This window comes from Microtus oregoni, unplaced genomic scaffold (genome assembly GCF_018167655.1).
Source record: "Microtus oregoni isolate MIOR12 unplaced genomic scaffold, Mior012 000065F_ref0000479, whole genome shotgun sequence".
Classification (NCBI taxonomy): domain Eukaryota; kingdom Metazoa; phylum Chordata; class Mammalia; order Rodentia; family Cricetidae; genus Microtus; species Microtus oregoni.
The window spans coordinates 9,795,538-9,812,713 of record NW_024543875.1 but is presented as its reverse complement, the minus strand read 5'-3'; the positions used below and the strand labels follow the sequence as shown (position 1 = coordinate 9,812,713).

Genomic DNA, 17,176 nt, shown 5'->3' with positions numbered 1-17,176 from the left:
TTTTAAAAAGTTACCTTATATTCATCTACCTTTTAAAATAATTTTTATGTACGTTGGTGTTTTGCCTACACATATCTGCGTGAGGGCATCAGGTTCCTGGAGCTGGAGTTACAGACAGGTGTGAGTGCCATGTGGAGTCTGGGACTGGATCTGGAGTTACAGACAGGTGTGAGTGCCATGTGGAGTCTGGGACTGGATCTGGAGTTACAGACAGGTGTGAGTGCCATGTGGAGTCTGGGACTGGATCTGGAGTTACAGACAGGTGTGAGTGCCATGTGGAGTCTGGGACTTGAATGCTCGTCCTCTAGGAGAGCAGCCAGTGCTCTTAGTCACTAACCCGTCTCTCTAGCCCCTTACTTACCTATTTTTAATTGAAATAAATTACATCACCCCCGCTTTTCTCCCTCCTACTTCTCTTAGATACCTGCCTCAGATCCCTGCTATGCCCTCTCCTACAAAGAATTATCTTTATTTTTACTGGTGTGTGTTTGTGTATGTGTGTGTGGTGACCATAGAGGCATCACAAGCTCTGAAGCTGGAGTTACAGAAGTTTCTGAGCCACTAACATGGGTGCTGGGAGCCAAATTTGGGTTCCCTTAACTGACAAGTTATCTCTCCAGCTCTGAAATGATAATTTTTTTGTCTCTCCTCTCCTCTCCTTTCCCCACCCCTTCTTGAGACAGGCCGTCTCTCTCTGGCCCTGGCTGTCCTGGAACTCACAGAGATCCACCTGCTTCTGTTTTCTGAGTGCTGGGATTAAAGGTGTGCACCACCACACCTAGCAGAAAGGACAGCAAACGAACTGGGAGGTTGGAAAGATGGCTCAGTAGTTAGTTGAATGTGTGCTGCTGGGTTCAGTTTTCTCAGTACCGTGTTAGATGGCTGAACCATCTGTAACTCAGTTCCAAGGGTATACGTTCCTTCTGGCCACCATGGGCACTGGATTCACACACAGACATGCACAGGCATACAATTTTTAAAACATGTAAAGCTGAGTGTGGTGGCATTCATCTTTAACATCCCGGAGGACCAAATCTGGTTTCTACAAAGAGTTCCAGGTCAGTGGGGATTACTTAGCGTGGCCTTGTCTCAAAAGCAAGAAAAGAAAGGAGTCATTAAAAAGATAAGGAGATATCGTGTCTCAGGTGGAACAGTTTAACAAAATAAAAAGAACCGTAATACCACAGTTAACTGAGCTGTTCGTGTTGACCCCACTTAAAAAGGGTCATTTCCTCACCTTAGGTGCTCTTGGCCACCCTGACCCTTGTGCTGAGTGCCCGGACTCAATTCCTTTCTCAGCAGAAGCTGCTTTCAAAACATTGAAAAGTCAGAAGTTTATTTAGAAAATTGTAGTTAAGTGTTTCACAACAGACTCTGGGGTGACTTTGGGTACCCCTCCCTTTCTTTTCTTTTTAAAGAACTTGTTTTGGGAAAAAGAATGTTTCAGTGCTAACTTCCCCTTTTAAACCTGTCACACTGCTTGCTCTGACCTTCCACTTCTTGGAAATCGAGCTGTTTCTACTCATCAAAAGAACCAGGCAGTTGCTTGCTTTTCTTTCTTCTCTTTCCTTTTCTCTTATGCAACTGGTTGAATTCAGGATCTTGGGTTTTCTGTACAAGTACAGTATTGAGCTATGTCTCTACATGTAATTTACTGTTTTATTTTTAAATCCTCTGCATCATCAATAATAAAACACATTCACATTCGATTTGGTCGGAGCAGAAAACTTAAATGCTAAAAGAGCATCTTCTCCGAAAACACCTGCAAGAGAATTTGGGCTCACTGATGTCACCATGAGTGGATCACCCTGTGTGAGCATGGACACAAGAAGACTTAGGCCGAGGCTACTTAGCAGATAGAGATGGACTCGGCATGCCACGACTAACTCCCTGAGTGGGTTTGAGCAATGCATGTCACCCAGGTTCCTGAAATTACCCATGTCTGCTTAGAGTCAATGGCTGTTTTTTAGGGTCTTGACAACTTTCAAATACTGGTGTCCCTGTGAAGGCAGAGGGGGATTGATCGGAAGTAAGGAGTTAGTGTAAATCACTCAGCACCCAAGAAGGGGGTCTGATTCTATGTAGAACTTGGAGATAAGGAGATACGTTGGACTATCAATTATAAACCAGTAGCAACCACCAACTGGATGGTTGGATGCATAGCAAAGTGTATATTTGGACTAAAAGGACCATGGCAAAGCCAGCACTGTGAATTGATCAGCTCAAGTAGCCCAGGAAAATTAGCTGTGATTACTAAAGAGGTAAAACTAGCTCTTGCTAGTCAGTTCCGTGGACTTCAGCTCCCCGGCGGCTGCGGCCAGTCTCTGTCATGTGTCTTTCCATGTGGGGCTGGTGTTGGAGCCCTGTCACTGTGCCTGCGTTGTCTTTTTCATTACTAGACGAGTAGCTACTTCCTGCTATCTCTGCTTTAGAGAAGGCTAGGAGGTAAGTTCTGGGTTCTCTGAAGCTCCCCGGAGGGAGTTTCATTATTCCATTTGAAGTGAGAGCACCTTAAGTATTTCATCCAAATATCCTGAAAATCCATCCATGCTTGTCTGTTATGGTAATCTATAAAAACCTAAATTTATATGTATCCAGTAAGAGCTGCATTTGAAACTCATTTTCAGTAATAAATAATAGGCTCCTTGGTGCAAATGTCAGCTTTCTTCCTTGCTGACAGTCTCATTGCTTTGCTGCTGCAGTGTAGACACCATGAACTAAGCGACTTATAGAAGAAAAAGTTTGCTGAGATCTATGACTTCATGGCAGGGAGTATGGTAGCAGGCAGACAGACATGGCAATGGAACGGTAGCTGAATGCTTAGTGTTGAGGCAATAGCCAGGAGGCAGCCAGAAAGCTAGCTGGGAATGGTGTGGGCTCAAAGCCCACTCCCAATGACACACCTCCTCCAAACAAGGCCACACATACTAATCCTTCCCAAACACTTCCACCAGCTAGAGACCAAGCATTCTGCTATATGAGCCTCTGGGAGCCATCTCATTGAAGCCACTAACACTGACTTTGTTTCTTTGGGATCATCAGGAAAATGGAGATGTAGTATTTACACAGAAACACTACTGTGATCATGGAGTGACTTCGCATAAAAGTGCTAGATAAATGGGGACCAGAAGAACTGGGTCTGAGAGGCAGGCATTTATTGGCTAACAAAAGTAGCACCGTAGCAACTACAGTGAAGAAATTGTACTCAAGCGAACTCCATGGAGTTTACCTTGCTGGCTAGATGAGGCTAGATCATAGAACAGTTTCTGTTAGCACTGCTACAGACACTTCCTTCTTCCCCTGGCAATTTGTCATAAAGCGTATGTCATTGAGGAGCCACAGAAGTAGAGGTTGAACTCCTAATTTGCCTGTGCTGACAAAGCTTCCAGAATAAAGATGCTCTTAAAATACAAATGGTATTTTAACAAGAATTTAAAACTTCTTCTGGAAACCAAAGTCCTTTGATTCTAGATTCCCTGAAGAAAGCACTCCATGGTGATCAGCGAGACTCTGGTGATGTTTTGAGGGTTCAGGACTCGGGGTGTGAGTGCCCAGGCTAAATAAGATGCAGTTAAAGTGTCTTTAACCACCTGTGACATCGTGAGCAAGAAGTTTAGTCTCTGCTCTGTACTGTCTTCATTTGTGATGAGGGGACAATAGAGAGCACATCTGGCTTCTGAGTGACATGAAGACTAAACTGGATAACCCACGTTGAACGCTTAGCCCTCAAGACGAGCTGCTGTTAGCAGTAACTTACAGTTTTTATGGACAGTGTTTTGTATTCTCTTCACAGACAGAAACTATAATGGATGCTTTCCACAAACAGAAGAACACACACTACAAGAAGACCATGGATGTGAGTTACACTGGCTGCTGCTGTTTTTATAACAGTGGCATTATCAAACATTCTGTTCATGGACATCCTCCTACTCAACTGATGTTTCCGTGATGTCATTTATTGATCTTCTGTTAAGGAAAACACTTGACTTTCCTTCCTATTAAGGCCTTGAGGATAGGAGAGTGTTGGTACAATGCTGCTTCATTTCTGACGAGCTGGTGTAGAACTCTGTCCTCTGGGCGTGGTGAGCTATTGCCTTCTAAGTCAGTATCATGGCTATCAACAGCCCTAGCAAGACTGGACCCAGTAACATTCTCTCTTGCAGGAGAGAGAGGTTCACAGGGCAGGATAAGGGGCTTCACAAGGCCATGCTGTCAACAAGGACTTGGGTAGATCATAGCTCTGGGAAGGGGCAAACATTTCTTCTGCGGTATAACTACCCATAGGTTGTCCATACTTCTGTAGGTGACCTTCACCCTTGTTCCTATAATTATCCACAGTCAAAGTCATTGGTCCATCAAGCTGGACTTGAGTGGAATCATCTCTTTGGTCTGTTGCTACCTGATGGGGTTGAGTAGATGTTTGCTCATCTCTGCTGGGATAGTTAACATGACACCTGGAAAAATAAAAACCAGTCCACTTATATTTTAGGATGTGATGCAAAGCATATGACACACAAATATACACACATACAAATGTACACAGATACATAGGCACATACGCATATGTTCACACAGATACACACACCTACATACACACACACACTATTTATCTTGTTTTTGAACTTTCTACCTAATGGCAGTTCTGAACTTTGTTTGTTGCTCATTTTACTGAATGACCTTTTGTGTTTTAAGATACCTTGGAATTATAAATGCTTACTTTCCTTTAAGTGCTTTAGTAACAATGCGTGGCAAGCCAGGGACAAGTCGTTACAGCTCCCTTCCTAGCTTTCCATGAGTTTCTTAGTGTGCGCTACAACAGAATCTTTTAGAAGTCACACCGCTACATATGTAGCATTATGACTGTGAAGTGGTGTTGAAAGTATCACTGTGGATGGCACGTGTGGTCTGCCCGGCTGCTTGCACTATTTCTTGCTGGAAACCACATCAAAGCATTTGGTCTTTAGCGTCTGAGTACTTTGTGCCAAATGGCAGTTATTGTTTCCTTGGGCAGGCGCCCAACTCTGAGTAGTCTGGAAAAGAACTGAAACTGGGGACTCCTCAGAGAGCAGTGAAGGGCACCTTCCCTCCGAGAGCCCAATCTCTGTCGATTCCAGCACCAGCGAGAGCTTGTGCTGGGCCTGAACCTGGCCTGGAGGGCTGTGTTGGCTGATTTCCACACTGGGTATCTTGCTCACCCATCTCCACCTTCTGTTTGTAATGAAGGCCAAGAAGACTTATGAGCAGAAGTGCCGGGACAAGGATGAGGCGGAGCAGGCTGTCCAGCGCAGTGCCAATGTGGTCAACCCGAAGCAACAAGAGAAGGTACCTGAAGACTCAGAGATGCGGTCGTGTTGGTTTAAACCAACTAGGGCTTAGGCATGATGTGCAGGTTGTCCTAGTACTCAGAAGGTTGAGGAAGGAGGGTCATGAGGGTTTAATATCAGACTGGACTACGTAGTGAAAACCCATCTCAAAAAATTAAAAATAAAGATTACAAAACAACTTAAATTATTATTTTTTAAAAATAGATTTGTATCCCAAGTCTCTGGCAATAACTTCTTTGGCGTCTAATCTTCAGAATGAAAAAAAAAGCCCTTGAACATTTTCGAGTTGGGGACAGCACCAGAGGTGCACATCACTGGAGCGCAGTGGCTTGGCACCCTTTTTAAATGTATTCAAAACTCAGCTCCTGTGTTGTTTGCTGACAGAATGCTTCTTGTGGGTGGACTGAAATAATAATAATATGAATAAATTAAATAATACATTTAGTAATATTCCTGGAACAGTGGCTCAGCAGTTAATAGCACTGACTGCTCTTCCAGGGGACCTAAGTCTGATTCCCAGAACACACATGGCAGCTCACAACCATCTCTAACTCCATTCCCAGGGTGTACAATGCCCTCTTCTGGTCTCTGCAGGTGCCAGGCACAGATGTGGTACACAGAAAACATGCATATAAGACACTCATAGACACACACAAAATATAAAATAAAATAAAGTAATAACATATAATTCAAATATAATATTATCCACAGCTCGAGGCAGGGAGATGTGTCTACAGGAAGACACAGGGTGGTTGTTTTCAGATGCCAAGAAGATGAAAGATTTACTTCTAAGTGGGACGTATATAGGACTTGGACCAGACCTTACCTCTCCATTGCTATTGCTTTTGCATGTGTTTGGCCATGGATGCCTGAATCAGCTTCTCTTAATCTCTTTCTGGTTTTGGTCCTTGCAGCTTTTTGTGAAACTGGCAACTTCAAAGACCGCAGTAGAGGATTCAGGTGAGGGGAGGGTTGGTCGCGGCTGTTTTCATTGTTATGAACATGCAGGATTAATGGGCCTCAGAATGAACAGCTACAATCCAGCATACCTGTCTAGTTTCTAAATCAACTCCCCGTCCATTGTAGATAAAACCTACATGCACCACATCAACACGCTGGAGAAGGTCCGAGAAGACTGGCAGAGTGAGCACATTAAGGCCTGCGAGGTAGGTCCCGGGGACTGGAAGCAGCGTGGGACAGAGCACACCTTCCCCTAGAATCTGAGACTCGGCTTTCATGTTAGCCCCTCCTGCTTCATTCAGTCACTGAGCGTGAGGGCGAGTTAGAAATTGAGGACTTAAGTGGAGAATGGAAGGGATTGGAGTAATTTCCTCTAATCCTCATGTTTTTGGCTCCTCCCCCACTCTGACCTCACCGTCCAGCTCCCTCCAAAGCATTAGTCTAATATTTGGTTAGCGCGGGCATGACAGGGCTGCATCAGTTAGTGGCGGACTGAGCTCTGTAGTTCCTCCTAGAGTCATGCCTGTACTTGCTAGGTTCGAAGGGGAATACACAGGACTCCATAATTTTCTAGAGAAAACTTAAAAGACACAAGAAAGTTCCTCAGCTTTCTGGCACCAGTTGCTAACAGTGTCCCAGGACCAGCAGAACCAGTATTATCCTTGGACTCGGTAGAAATGTGGACTGTCAGTCAGGAACTCTAGGGTGGCAGCTCGAAGGCAGTCTCTCTGAATTCAGGGATTACAATGGCCAATTCACAGCTCTCCTTAAGTGGGAAGCAGCTGCTCCCTGCCCTGCCAAGGTCTTATGATGATCAGCGGGCCTGCCTGTACCCTTCGACACAGTCTCCCCTCCTCTTGGGCGTGTCCATACTCTCTCTTTGTCCCTGTGTCTGTCTCCTCCAGCACGCGGTGCATGCGTGCGTCGTGCGTGCTGGGAATCAAGCCTAGAACCGCATGCTTGTATATGCTCTACCACTGAGATAGGTTCTCAACCCCAGCCATGTTTTTTGAAGTTGTCTGCAAGTCCCAAGTTCCAGCCTGTCCCAGCCTAAACTTTACTCTCTACGCCTGCTTTCTCCTCTCTCACGGTAGTGGGGATGCCCTTGGTGTGAGGTCCAGGGCTTTGTGATTTCTCTTACCTTTGTGAGGTGCCGATGATCAAACCTGGAGCCTTATGCATGCTAGGCAAGCACCAGTCCACTGAGCCATACCCCAGACCGACTTCAGTGTTTTTTTTTTTTTAATTTCATTTGTTTGATCTTATTTGATGAAATGAACCTCGTTTGACTTATCTCTACAATTTGATACTGTGGGGCTTTATGCTCACACTAAGCACTTTCTTCTGCTTTACTCTTTAAACTCCACCCATCAATGTAGGTTAATAGTGTTCACGTCATAGCCAGTCTAAACAGATGCCCCTTCTTTACGTATGCGTGTACATGTAACTGTTTTCCTGTAGGTGTTTGAGGCTCAAGAATGTGAGCGTATCAACTTCTTCCGGAATGCGTTGTGGTTACATCTGAATCAGCTGTCGCAGCAGTGTGTCACCGATGATGAAGTAAGTGAGAAGCAGTCACAGAAGACCGTGCTCTGTGTGTGAGAGCCACCATCAATGCCTGTTAGCTCACCCTCTCCCCACTTCCTGCTTCCATTTGGGGTACAGAGTGATAAAGATATGAGCATTGCTGTCGTCTTCCTGACTCCTGGTCCATTTTACCATCGTGAGTCTTTGCGAAACTGCGAGTTAGGGATGGATAGCAGATAAGGAAACCTAAACACCAGACATGTCACAGATGAATGTGAGTCCCAGAGACAGCTCCAGGGTAGAATGCCATCACTTCCTGTACCAAGTATTAGCAGACTGACTCATGGCAGGCTGATGGTCACCCCAGGGTGAGGATTTGCTTCTGTCTCTCATGGTGCTTATCCAGAATTAACTTGCACAGCAAAGGTAACTGGGTCCCCAGATATCAAAGACACCAGACACGGTTATCACAGCCTTTGCTAAGTAATAGCCCCACTCTCTCTCAGATGGGACATGACTTTAGAATGATCAGATGTCCAGGAAACCCATAGAATCGAATGGAAAGACTTATCCTCAGGTTAAGTAGTTGTGATTGCGTTTGTGGGTGGCCCTGAGACTTAGTCATGGGACTTGGCATATAGTTTCTTTATTCCATCAATACTTAAAAAAAATAACCAGGGCTTTGGTCTGGCCAGAAAAGAATATTTCCTTGCATTTTAATTTTTTTTCATCTAAAAAAGGCAATATCCCAGATGTACTAGAATGGTGCCCTGTGTGAGTCTTGTGCAGGTGGACGCTAGAAAATAATTTTACACTAGCTCAGAACTGAGCATAATCAAGGGTTCTTTATTTAGGGGTAGACTCACAGATTATAGTCCTCTGCACAAACGGGGAACAGGAGCCTAATCCAGCAGCAGAGAGAGCAAGCACAGGTTTTGTGTTGGCATTTATTGTATAAGAGGCCACACCCAAGTGGGCTGGTATCTTAAAGGCTACTGGCTGAAGGAGTTCCCACAGAACCCTTGGTCTTGGGAATGTCTCCTGCTTTCAAAACAAAGTTGCAAAAGAGTTGGCTGCTCATTAACGTTCCTTTTCTATAGAGCGGTGCCTTAATTCTCATCAGTAAACTTCTGCATAATGCTTTATCTTGTGTTGATCAGATGTATGAACAAGTCCGTAAGAGTTTGGAACTGTGCAGCATTGAAAAGGATATTCAATATTTTGTAAACCAGCGTAAAACTGGACATACCCCACCAGGTAAGCTGGGTAGCATGGGGGCGCAGCTAAGCAATGGTATCAGTCTTTCTTGTCCTGGGTTACAGAGGATATAAGATGCTGTATTAGTCAGCTTCGGCTGCTGTAACAAAAACTGTTGTAAACTGACCAATAAGAGAAAACTTTACTTTTTAATTTTATTTTAACTGATTGATTTTATTGAATGATACATTTTTCTCTGCTCTCCTCCCTTCTTCCCCCCTCCTCTTCTGTTCTCTCCCATGGTCACAATTTACTCAGGAGATCTTGTCTTTTTCTACTTTCCATGTAGATTAGATCCATGTATGTCTCTCTTAGGGTCCTCATTGTTGTCTAGTTTCTCTGGGGTAGTGATTTGTAGGCTGGTTTTCTTTGCTTTATGTCTAAAAGCCACTTACGAGTGAGTCCATGTGATAATTGTCTGAGAAATGTTTACTTTTAGCTCTAGTTGTTCAAAGCTTTAGTCCAGTTGATGCCATTGCTCTCGAGGCTTAGTGAGGCCGCACACTGTGGTAGAGAGTGACCCAGTGGACTGCTCATCTTACAGCCAAGATGTGACAGAGGAGCAGACCAGGCCATGCCTGCAGTGACCTGACCTGGTTTGTTCCTACTGGGTTATATTTCTTAAAGGTTCTATTCCTTCTATTAGTGCTAAGCTGGGGACAAAGTCTCTAAAACACAGGCTTTTGGAGATTGTTCTAGGTCTCTCTACCTTTTGTTTATTTATTTATTTACTTTGAGGCAGGGTCTCATATTCTAGGCTAATCTTAAACTTGCTGTTCAACTGCAGATGACATTGAACTCCAGATCTTTTTGCCTCCACCCCCTGAGAACCAAGGTAGTGACAGGCATGTGCACTCAGTGTCTTTTAGCACTGGGTGACGAAGCCAGGACTTTTTGTAGGCTTGGCAAGTGTTCTACCCCCAACCCTTACCTGTTTCTGATGTCACATGTCTTAAAAATTGCAGCACCAATCATGTATGAGAATTTCTACTCTTCTCAGCGGAATGCAGCCCCACAAGGAAAGACTACAGGGCCCAATGTAGCAAGGTAATAACCAACTGCTTCTCGTGTGAAGAAAATATTTTAATAAATTTTTATATTATTAATATAACTATATTAAGACATTACCTTTTATTTTTAATTGACCAAATTGACATAATTTACCTACTAAGGTAACTTAGTTTTTTGAAATAGTGCTTTTAGAACAAATATTATATAGCTTTTATTAGCTCTGGTTTCCAGGGTCCTATAGCATACTTGAGTATGACCGTTATTACTTGTTTATAAATTCTATACCTTTCTATGGCTGATAGGAATAAGCACACTACGCCCTCCTTTGAGTCAGATATGATCTACTAGTTTTTATAGGGCCTATGAGTTAAGAAGGATCTCTCTCTCTCTCTTTCTTTCTCTCTGTGGTGTGTGTATATATGAGTGTTTGTGTTTATTTGAGACAGGATCTTACTCTGTAGCCCAGACTGGTCTTAAACTCACAGAGATCTTCCTATCCCAGGTCTCGAGTGCTAAGATTACAGTCATAAGCTATTACACCGGGCTTACATTTTTTTAAAATTTATTTTATCTGTATGTATGTGTGTCTGTCTGTGTCATTACATGCTGTGTTTCTGTGAATGTCCACAGAGGCCACAAGAGGGTATCACATTCCCTAGAGCTGGAACCTAGAGGTGTTGGGTCTCCTCAAAGAGCAGCGAGCACTCTAGACAGGGTTTCTCTGGGTGACTTTGGAACCTGTCCTGGAATTCTCTCTGTAGACCAGGCTGACCTTGAACTCACAGAGATCTGTGTACCTCTGCCTCCTGGGATTAAAAGCTTGCGCCACCACTGCCTGGCTTTCAGTGAGCACTCATAATCACTGATTCCTTTATGTAGCCCTGGCTTATATTTTTAAATGATCGGTGTTCACATAGAAAGGTATTGGAGCGTGGTCAGCGGATCTCTCTTCCTATATGGCTGTTTTCCTACTAGACCTGAGCAGAGGTGCCCCAGAGACAGTGTGGCCAGCAGAGCTAAGCCGCTTCCACTGGCCCATTGCACAGAAAGTATGCTGCTCCTAATATAAAGGGTCTGGAGGGAAAGGAAACCTTTATTCCACACCAAACCGTGGGGGTGGGGTGGAGTGAGGTCTCATCTGCCGAGTTTTCCATCCAGTTTTAGGAAAAGTGGAGGGTGTTTGGGAGATAGGTCAATGCACACTGTCAACCGTAAGGACCACTCAAAACCGTTCGTCTGACTGAGCCGACAACTCTCGCAGAGTCGAGAGCTGTTTGTGTTTCTCAGTCCATGTACAAAGATTCTGAGATGCCAGGAGATCAACAGCTGAGATGAAAATCCTGTCAGCGGGGCCTGGGCAGAGCTCCGTACTCCTGACTCCTGTGCATTCTGCTCGCCGGCTTCATATGCACCCGCCCTCTGGGTTTCTGCAAGTCAGGGCTGTAGATCATTTGCCTTGACTGAGTAGAAAGATACGAAAATAGTAAGAGCTCACCCGAAAGACTTTGATTTTCATCTCTTCCAGGAGAGGACCTCTCCCAGTTCCTAAACATCTACCAGGTATGCCTCTTGGGATTTCCAGGGCAGATGTTCTTAGATTAAAATAAGAACCAGGCAATCTGACTTGTTGACCTTATGACATGGCCCCATCATCTACAGAGTCCGTACTTGAGACAGAACCGTGCAGTCTAGTTACCACATACAAAAAATAGACGTGTTTTAAGTAAGTTTCTGAGTCTGTGTCGGGCCACATTCCTAGCTATCCTGGGCTGCGTGTGGCCCATGGGCGGTGGGTTGGGCACTCCTGATAGGGTTGAGTTCCTAAGAGATTGTGCCTGTATTTGAATCTTACCATAAGACTTCTCTTTTTGAGGCAGGGTCTCACTCTATTATTAATTATAATGTTGCACACTGCCCAACAAGGACTTGTTTTCAGATCATGCTGAGCTCCTTTCCGTCTGCAATATCGCAGAGAGAACCACACATACCAACATTTTTTTTGGTCAGTTCTATTTTCTGGTTAATTACAACAGCTTTGAAGAGAGGCATTTTGCCTTCTCCTATCATCTCAAACCCTTAGCGTGGTAGGAGATCCGTAGCGTGTTTAAAAATTTATCATTTTGGGCACTAGCCGTTTAAGAAGCTGTATTCACGGGATTGAGGGAAGAGCTGACTGAGGCTGATTTGGCATCCCAGTAAAAGTTTCAAGACTGTTAAGAATTTTGGGGCCGGTAAGATGGTTCAGAGGGTGCTCGCTGTCAAGGTCGGCAGCCTGAATTCGATGCCTGGACCGCACTTGGTGGAAGGAGAGAACTGACCTTCACCAGTTAACCTTTGACTTCTGTATGTGTGCTGAGCACTTGAACACATACACAGATCTGCATAAAAAATAATTTTCCTTGCTACTCACAGCTGTAATTTTGCTACTGTTATGAATCGTACTGTAAATATCTGATATGCAGGCTATCTGACTGATAGGGGACCCCTGTGAAAGGATTGTTTGACCCCCGAGGGGATTGTGACCCATGGGTTGAGAAACACCGGATTTATTAAGCCCAATGATTAGCTTAATTTTGTCTCATGTTCTCTTCTTTGCAGAAGACCCAGATTACTCCTTGGTGGAGGACTACACTTTGCTCTATCAGTAGTGCCAGTGGCGGTAAGAGTCTTCAACCTTCTTTTAATCCTGTCAGTTTGTGTTTCTGAAGCCATGGGATCTTCTTTAGAACGTCACCAAGAGGCGAGCATCCTGGTGGGTGTGGCATTCCTCCCTTCCGGTTTTGCCTGTAGTGCTACAGCTGCAAGCTGATTGGAAAGCTGCTGGGATGAGGCCATTTCCCCTTTGTTTTTCATTACTACGTGGCTCTCTGAATTTGCTTAGCCCTTTTTGTAGCTTTTACACACCTACATTTCAGCACTCCAGAAGCAAAACACACATGGCTCTCAGTCTTTAACGTATTCCTTACTCCCTGAAAGGGGAGAGGTCAGTGAAAACCACACATCAGTGTTGTCATGCTCACCAAACACAGGAGGATCATGGGAGTCAGCCTGTACCAGGTCACAGGTTGTCATTAGTCGAACCAGCACCTCACAAGGATTCTTGGAGGAGAACTCGGCACTGCTAACCAGCCAGAGCTACAGAGGTGACCACAGTGTCTGGTTCTCTGGGCCCTCAGACAGTTGGCTCATTTTCACAGTGTGAGAAACGCCTCAGGAGCCAAAAGCAATACTAAAGGAAACTCCCTGTACAGGGTACTCCATGCCTGCAACGTGACTGTATGGGATTTCAGCAGCAAAGAAGAAGGAGGATCTACTTCTTCCATGTGTAGTCTGTCTTAGTTTCCCATTTGTCTCTGACGAGACAGTCTTACTTCTTCATTGAAAACTATTTCGAAGAGTTGAGCCATTTGCCTGTTTCTGATCTCACGTGCTTCTGGGAACAGCAGGAGAGTGGGTGGATGTGGGAAGCCATGGCAAGACCTAGAGAAGTGCCACTTCTGCCCTCCTTGGTATGGATAAAGTTTACTGTCAGTTAGGAAGCAGCACAGGTTTGGGCAGTGCTCTCTGGTGGTTTGTTTGTCTCGTGCCCCACCCACCAGAAAGCACAGGAGGTCAGTATATCCAGCCTTGCTTCAGGCCCCCAAACCGCCTCTTTGCTGAGTTATCCCTAATTAGCTACACAGGACAGGAGCCAGGTTGTCTTAATTAAATAGAAATAATTAGCTTGTATCAGTTTATATTAAATAGAACACCTTAAATTCCTTCATAAATATGTTTAAGGTGGGAGTAAGTTTGCTATAAAGAGATGGCAACTGACGACATAAAATTTTTTATTCTCAGCTGGGCAGTGGTGGCGCACTTTAATCCCAGTAATGGGGAGGCAGGGCCGGGCGGATTTCTGGGGTTCGAGGCCAGCCTGGTCTAAAAGAGCTAGTTTCCAGGACAGGCTCCAAAGCTACAGAGAAACCCTGTCTTGAAAAACCAAAAATAATTAAAAATAAAATAAATAAAAAATAAAAAAATAAAAACCCTCATTCACTAACTAGGTATACACATAATATAAATTGTAGCCTTTTCATAAGGCTGCTTCTTTCTCTGAGCCCCGAGTAGAGACAAAGCAGGGATACTGTGAGTGAATTCCTCATCTGGCAGAGCTGCTTTCTGGACCATAGTGCGAATGATGGCCGTGGGACAAAGCACTGGCAGTCCCAAGAGCTTATTAAATAAATATATATAATGCAATATTACACTTATATACTATATAGTTATATAAAATAATATTTTACCCTTTTGTTTCCTGCTCTCATCTAGATAACACACATATGTTACAGGATTAGGACTAGCATTTGATATAGAACTCTCGCTCCCCAGAGTCCAGGTGTCCCATGTGCCAAGGCAAGATGCTAATGCCTATGCATTTCATGAGTTGAGTCTCTCAAATTGTATCATTTTAATTTCCTCACCAATTCAATGAATTGGAGCTTAATTCAGAGAATTTAAAAAACTTTCTTTCCCCCCATCCCAGTCCCATCTTTCCATGTGTGTAGTGCCTGCAGAGTCCAGGAGAGGGTGTTGGATTTCCTGAAACTAGAGTCACTGGCGGTTGATAGGGGCTGAGAACTGAATTTAGGTTTTCTGGAGGAGCAACAAGTGCTCTTACCCACAGAGTCATCTCTCCAGCCTCAATTTCAGAGACTTTTAAGGAAAGAAACTTGGTTTAATTAATTCACTTAAGCAATGTATTGTACTATTTATATATTTGACTGTACTGTAGGGGTTGAAATATCATAGGCGACCTTAGGCATTATTAGTAATTTGTTCAATAGTTGTTGACTTTAGCTGCTATTCATGTTTTTTATTCTAACATTCTTAATAAAGACAGATTATACTTTTTGAATTAAAAATATGTGTGTCAAAAATATCAGTGCCCATGTTATTATCATGAAGAGTTTCCGTGGTGACTGCGACTCTCTCCTTACCATTTGCTTCCTTGACCTCCTGAGTTGGCATGGATAGGTCATTCAAATGAGATGTCTTTGCTGTTTTCTTTCAGAAAAGAAAGCTTTCTCCAGTTACTGCTTCTATGGCGTGAAAAGAGGCCCTGAGAGCAGCACAGTTCATAACCAGATTGTGTCAATCATGAAGACTTGGATGTGAATTCTTCTTGAAAATTTTTTGATGTTTTAAATTTATAGTAGATATTGACTCAACCTAGCAAGCAGAGGTCTGCAGAGTTCTTTTTTTTTTCTTCTCAGAAAGTTTACATAGTGCCCCAGAAGGAAGAATTATTTCTTGTTTAGTTGCTAAGATTATGAGTGTTGTTTTCTATCTGGGGAGAAAGGTCACTCTGGATTCTGAGTGTTGGCTTGAGCAGGCAGGTCTGCGGAAGATGGTGTGAGCGGTGGAAGATGGTGTGAGCGGTGGAAGATGGTGTGAGCGGTGGAAGATGGTGTGCAAGCTGTGGAAGATGGTGTGAGCTGCGGAAGATGGTGTGAGCTGTGGAAGATGGTGTGAGCAGTGGAAGATGGTGTGAGCTGTGGAAGATGGTGTGAGCAGCGGAAAGATGCTCTTTGGGCTGTGGGAAGTAGGGGCATGGAAACAGCGAAACCTTTCCTTGGTGGTGCAATATTTAAAATTACCTTTGTTTTTGGCTGGAAGCCTTAGATGTGTACGATTGGTCTTGCTCATTTTACAGACGGGGAAGCCAGCAGGGTGAAATCGGGTTCCTTACAATTCTGATAGCCTTACAAACTCTGTGTCTAGCCCTGGGTGAGGCTGCCATGCTTGTGCTCAAGTTAAAGGAGTGCGGGCACGTTGGATCAGTGAGTCACGGTGCTTGTGCAAGCCTGAGGACCTCAGCGCCGTCACTGGAACTCACTCCATTGCTAGCCTCTGGCTTCCACACGTGTGTTGTGGCATATACATAGCTGTGATTGACATGCATGCACTTTAGCCTCCACACATGTGCCTGTGATTGACATGCATGCCCCCCTACGCATCCCTTGCTGTGCTCTGGAACATTTAAAGAGGCATTCTTGTCTCTTCCTTTTGCCAGCCCCACACGGCAGGAGGTCATGTACTGTTTATGTGGTATTCACACCTGGGAAAGTGGCACACTGGTACTGGTTATTACAACGTGCATTAGCACCGTGTCTTATTGGGTATTGTAAGTGTCTGTCTCACTGCAAAGAGCAAACGTGTTCCTCGCCTCTGCAGTCACTCTCCCAGGACTTTGTCACATTGATTAAAATAAGATTGAAAGCCAGGCATGGAGGTGCCTGCCTGTGATCACAGCATGCTGGAGGCTGGGACAGGAAGACTGTGAGTCTGAGATCAGCCTGTATACACAGTGAGAACCCATCTCAATCTCCCCCTGCACAAAGATCCATTATTTCCCCTCTTTCAATGTAAGATGCTCTTAGCTGTGGCCACTCCTTGTCACGACAGGAAATTTGCACCACTTGGGCATCCTTTTGAGAAACTCAGGTTTGCAAAGGTCCATTGACTTCCCCAAACTGGAAAGCCTCAGGAAATTGTCTATTGCACATAGAACTTTCTGTTTTTAAGTGTATTATTTATTGTTGGCAAGTCCTCAATGATTTATGTTTTCTGTCAATCAGCATAATTGATATAAACGTGTTTCATGAATGTCAAATAATATTTTAATTTTATTGCTTTTTTTGTCTGCTTGACATGAAGTAAAATAAAAGTTGCTGTTGATTTGGGATTTAGCATGGATTCTTGTGCTAAACATACATCTCTTCTAAGCTTTACATGCTCCTTTGACTCTCTCTCTCTCTCTCTCTCTCTCTCTCTCTCTCTCGCTGTGTGTGTGTGTGTGTGTGAGTGTGTGAGTTCAGGCTCCTGCCCCTGTGTGTGGGGGTGAAAGGATCACCTTGGGCCGCTCTTTGCCTTCTGTTTGACATGGGCCTTCTGTTCCTTGCTACTGTATATGTCAGGCTAGCTGGCTTTTGAGCTTTTGGGGACTTTCATGTCCTCATTTCTCATGATGTAGAAGCCCTGATGTTACAGTTGTTCCTTGTAGAGCCTGCACTATGGGACGGTATGTGAGTTGGGAACTAAGCTGGAGACTTAAA

At 44.2% G+C, this 17,176-nt stretch overlaps 1 protein-coding gene across 1 annotated transcript in view; it reads left to right on the top strand.

Annotated features, from left to right (window-relative positions):
- The window catches only part of Pstpip2 (proline-serine-threonine phosphatase interacting protein 2), a 78,525-nt gene extending 61,725 nt beyond the window's left edge, over positions 1 to 16,800 (top strand). The window contains exons 6-15 of the mRNA XM_041640889.1: positions 3,794 to 3,856; positions 5,224 to 5,322; positions 6,239 to 6,284; positions 6,411 to 6,490; positions 7,746 to 7,844; positions 8,972 to 9,068; positions 10,034 to 10,115; positions 11,605 to 11,639; positions 12,678 to 12,738; positions 15,133 to 16,800. Coding sequence (XP_041496823.1) covers positions 3,794 to 3,856; positions 5,224 to 5,322; positions 6,239 to 6,284; positions 6,411 to 6,490; positions 7,746 to 7,844; positions 8,972 to 9,068; positions 10,034 to 10,115; positions 11,605 to 11,639; positions 12,678 to 12,727 — 651 coding nt within the window. The 3' untranslated portion in view covers positions 12,728 to 12,738; positions 15,133 to 16,800. The remainder of the gene's footprint in view (positions 1 to 3,793; positions 3,857 to 5,223; positions 5,323 to 6,238; positions 6,285 to 6,410; positions 6,491 to 7,745; positions 7,845 to 8,971; positions 9,069 to 10,033; positions 10,116 to 11,604; positions 11,640 to 12,677; positions 12,739 to 15,132) is intronic.
- The last annotated feature ends 376 nt before the right edge of the window (positions 16,801 to 17,176 follow it).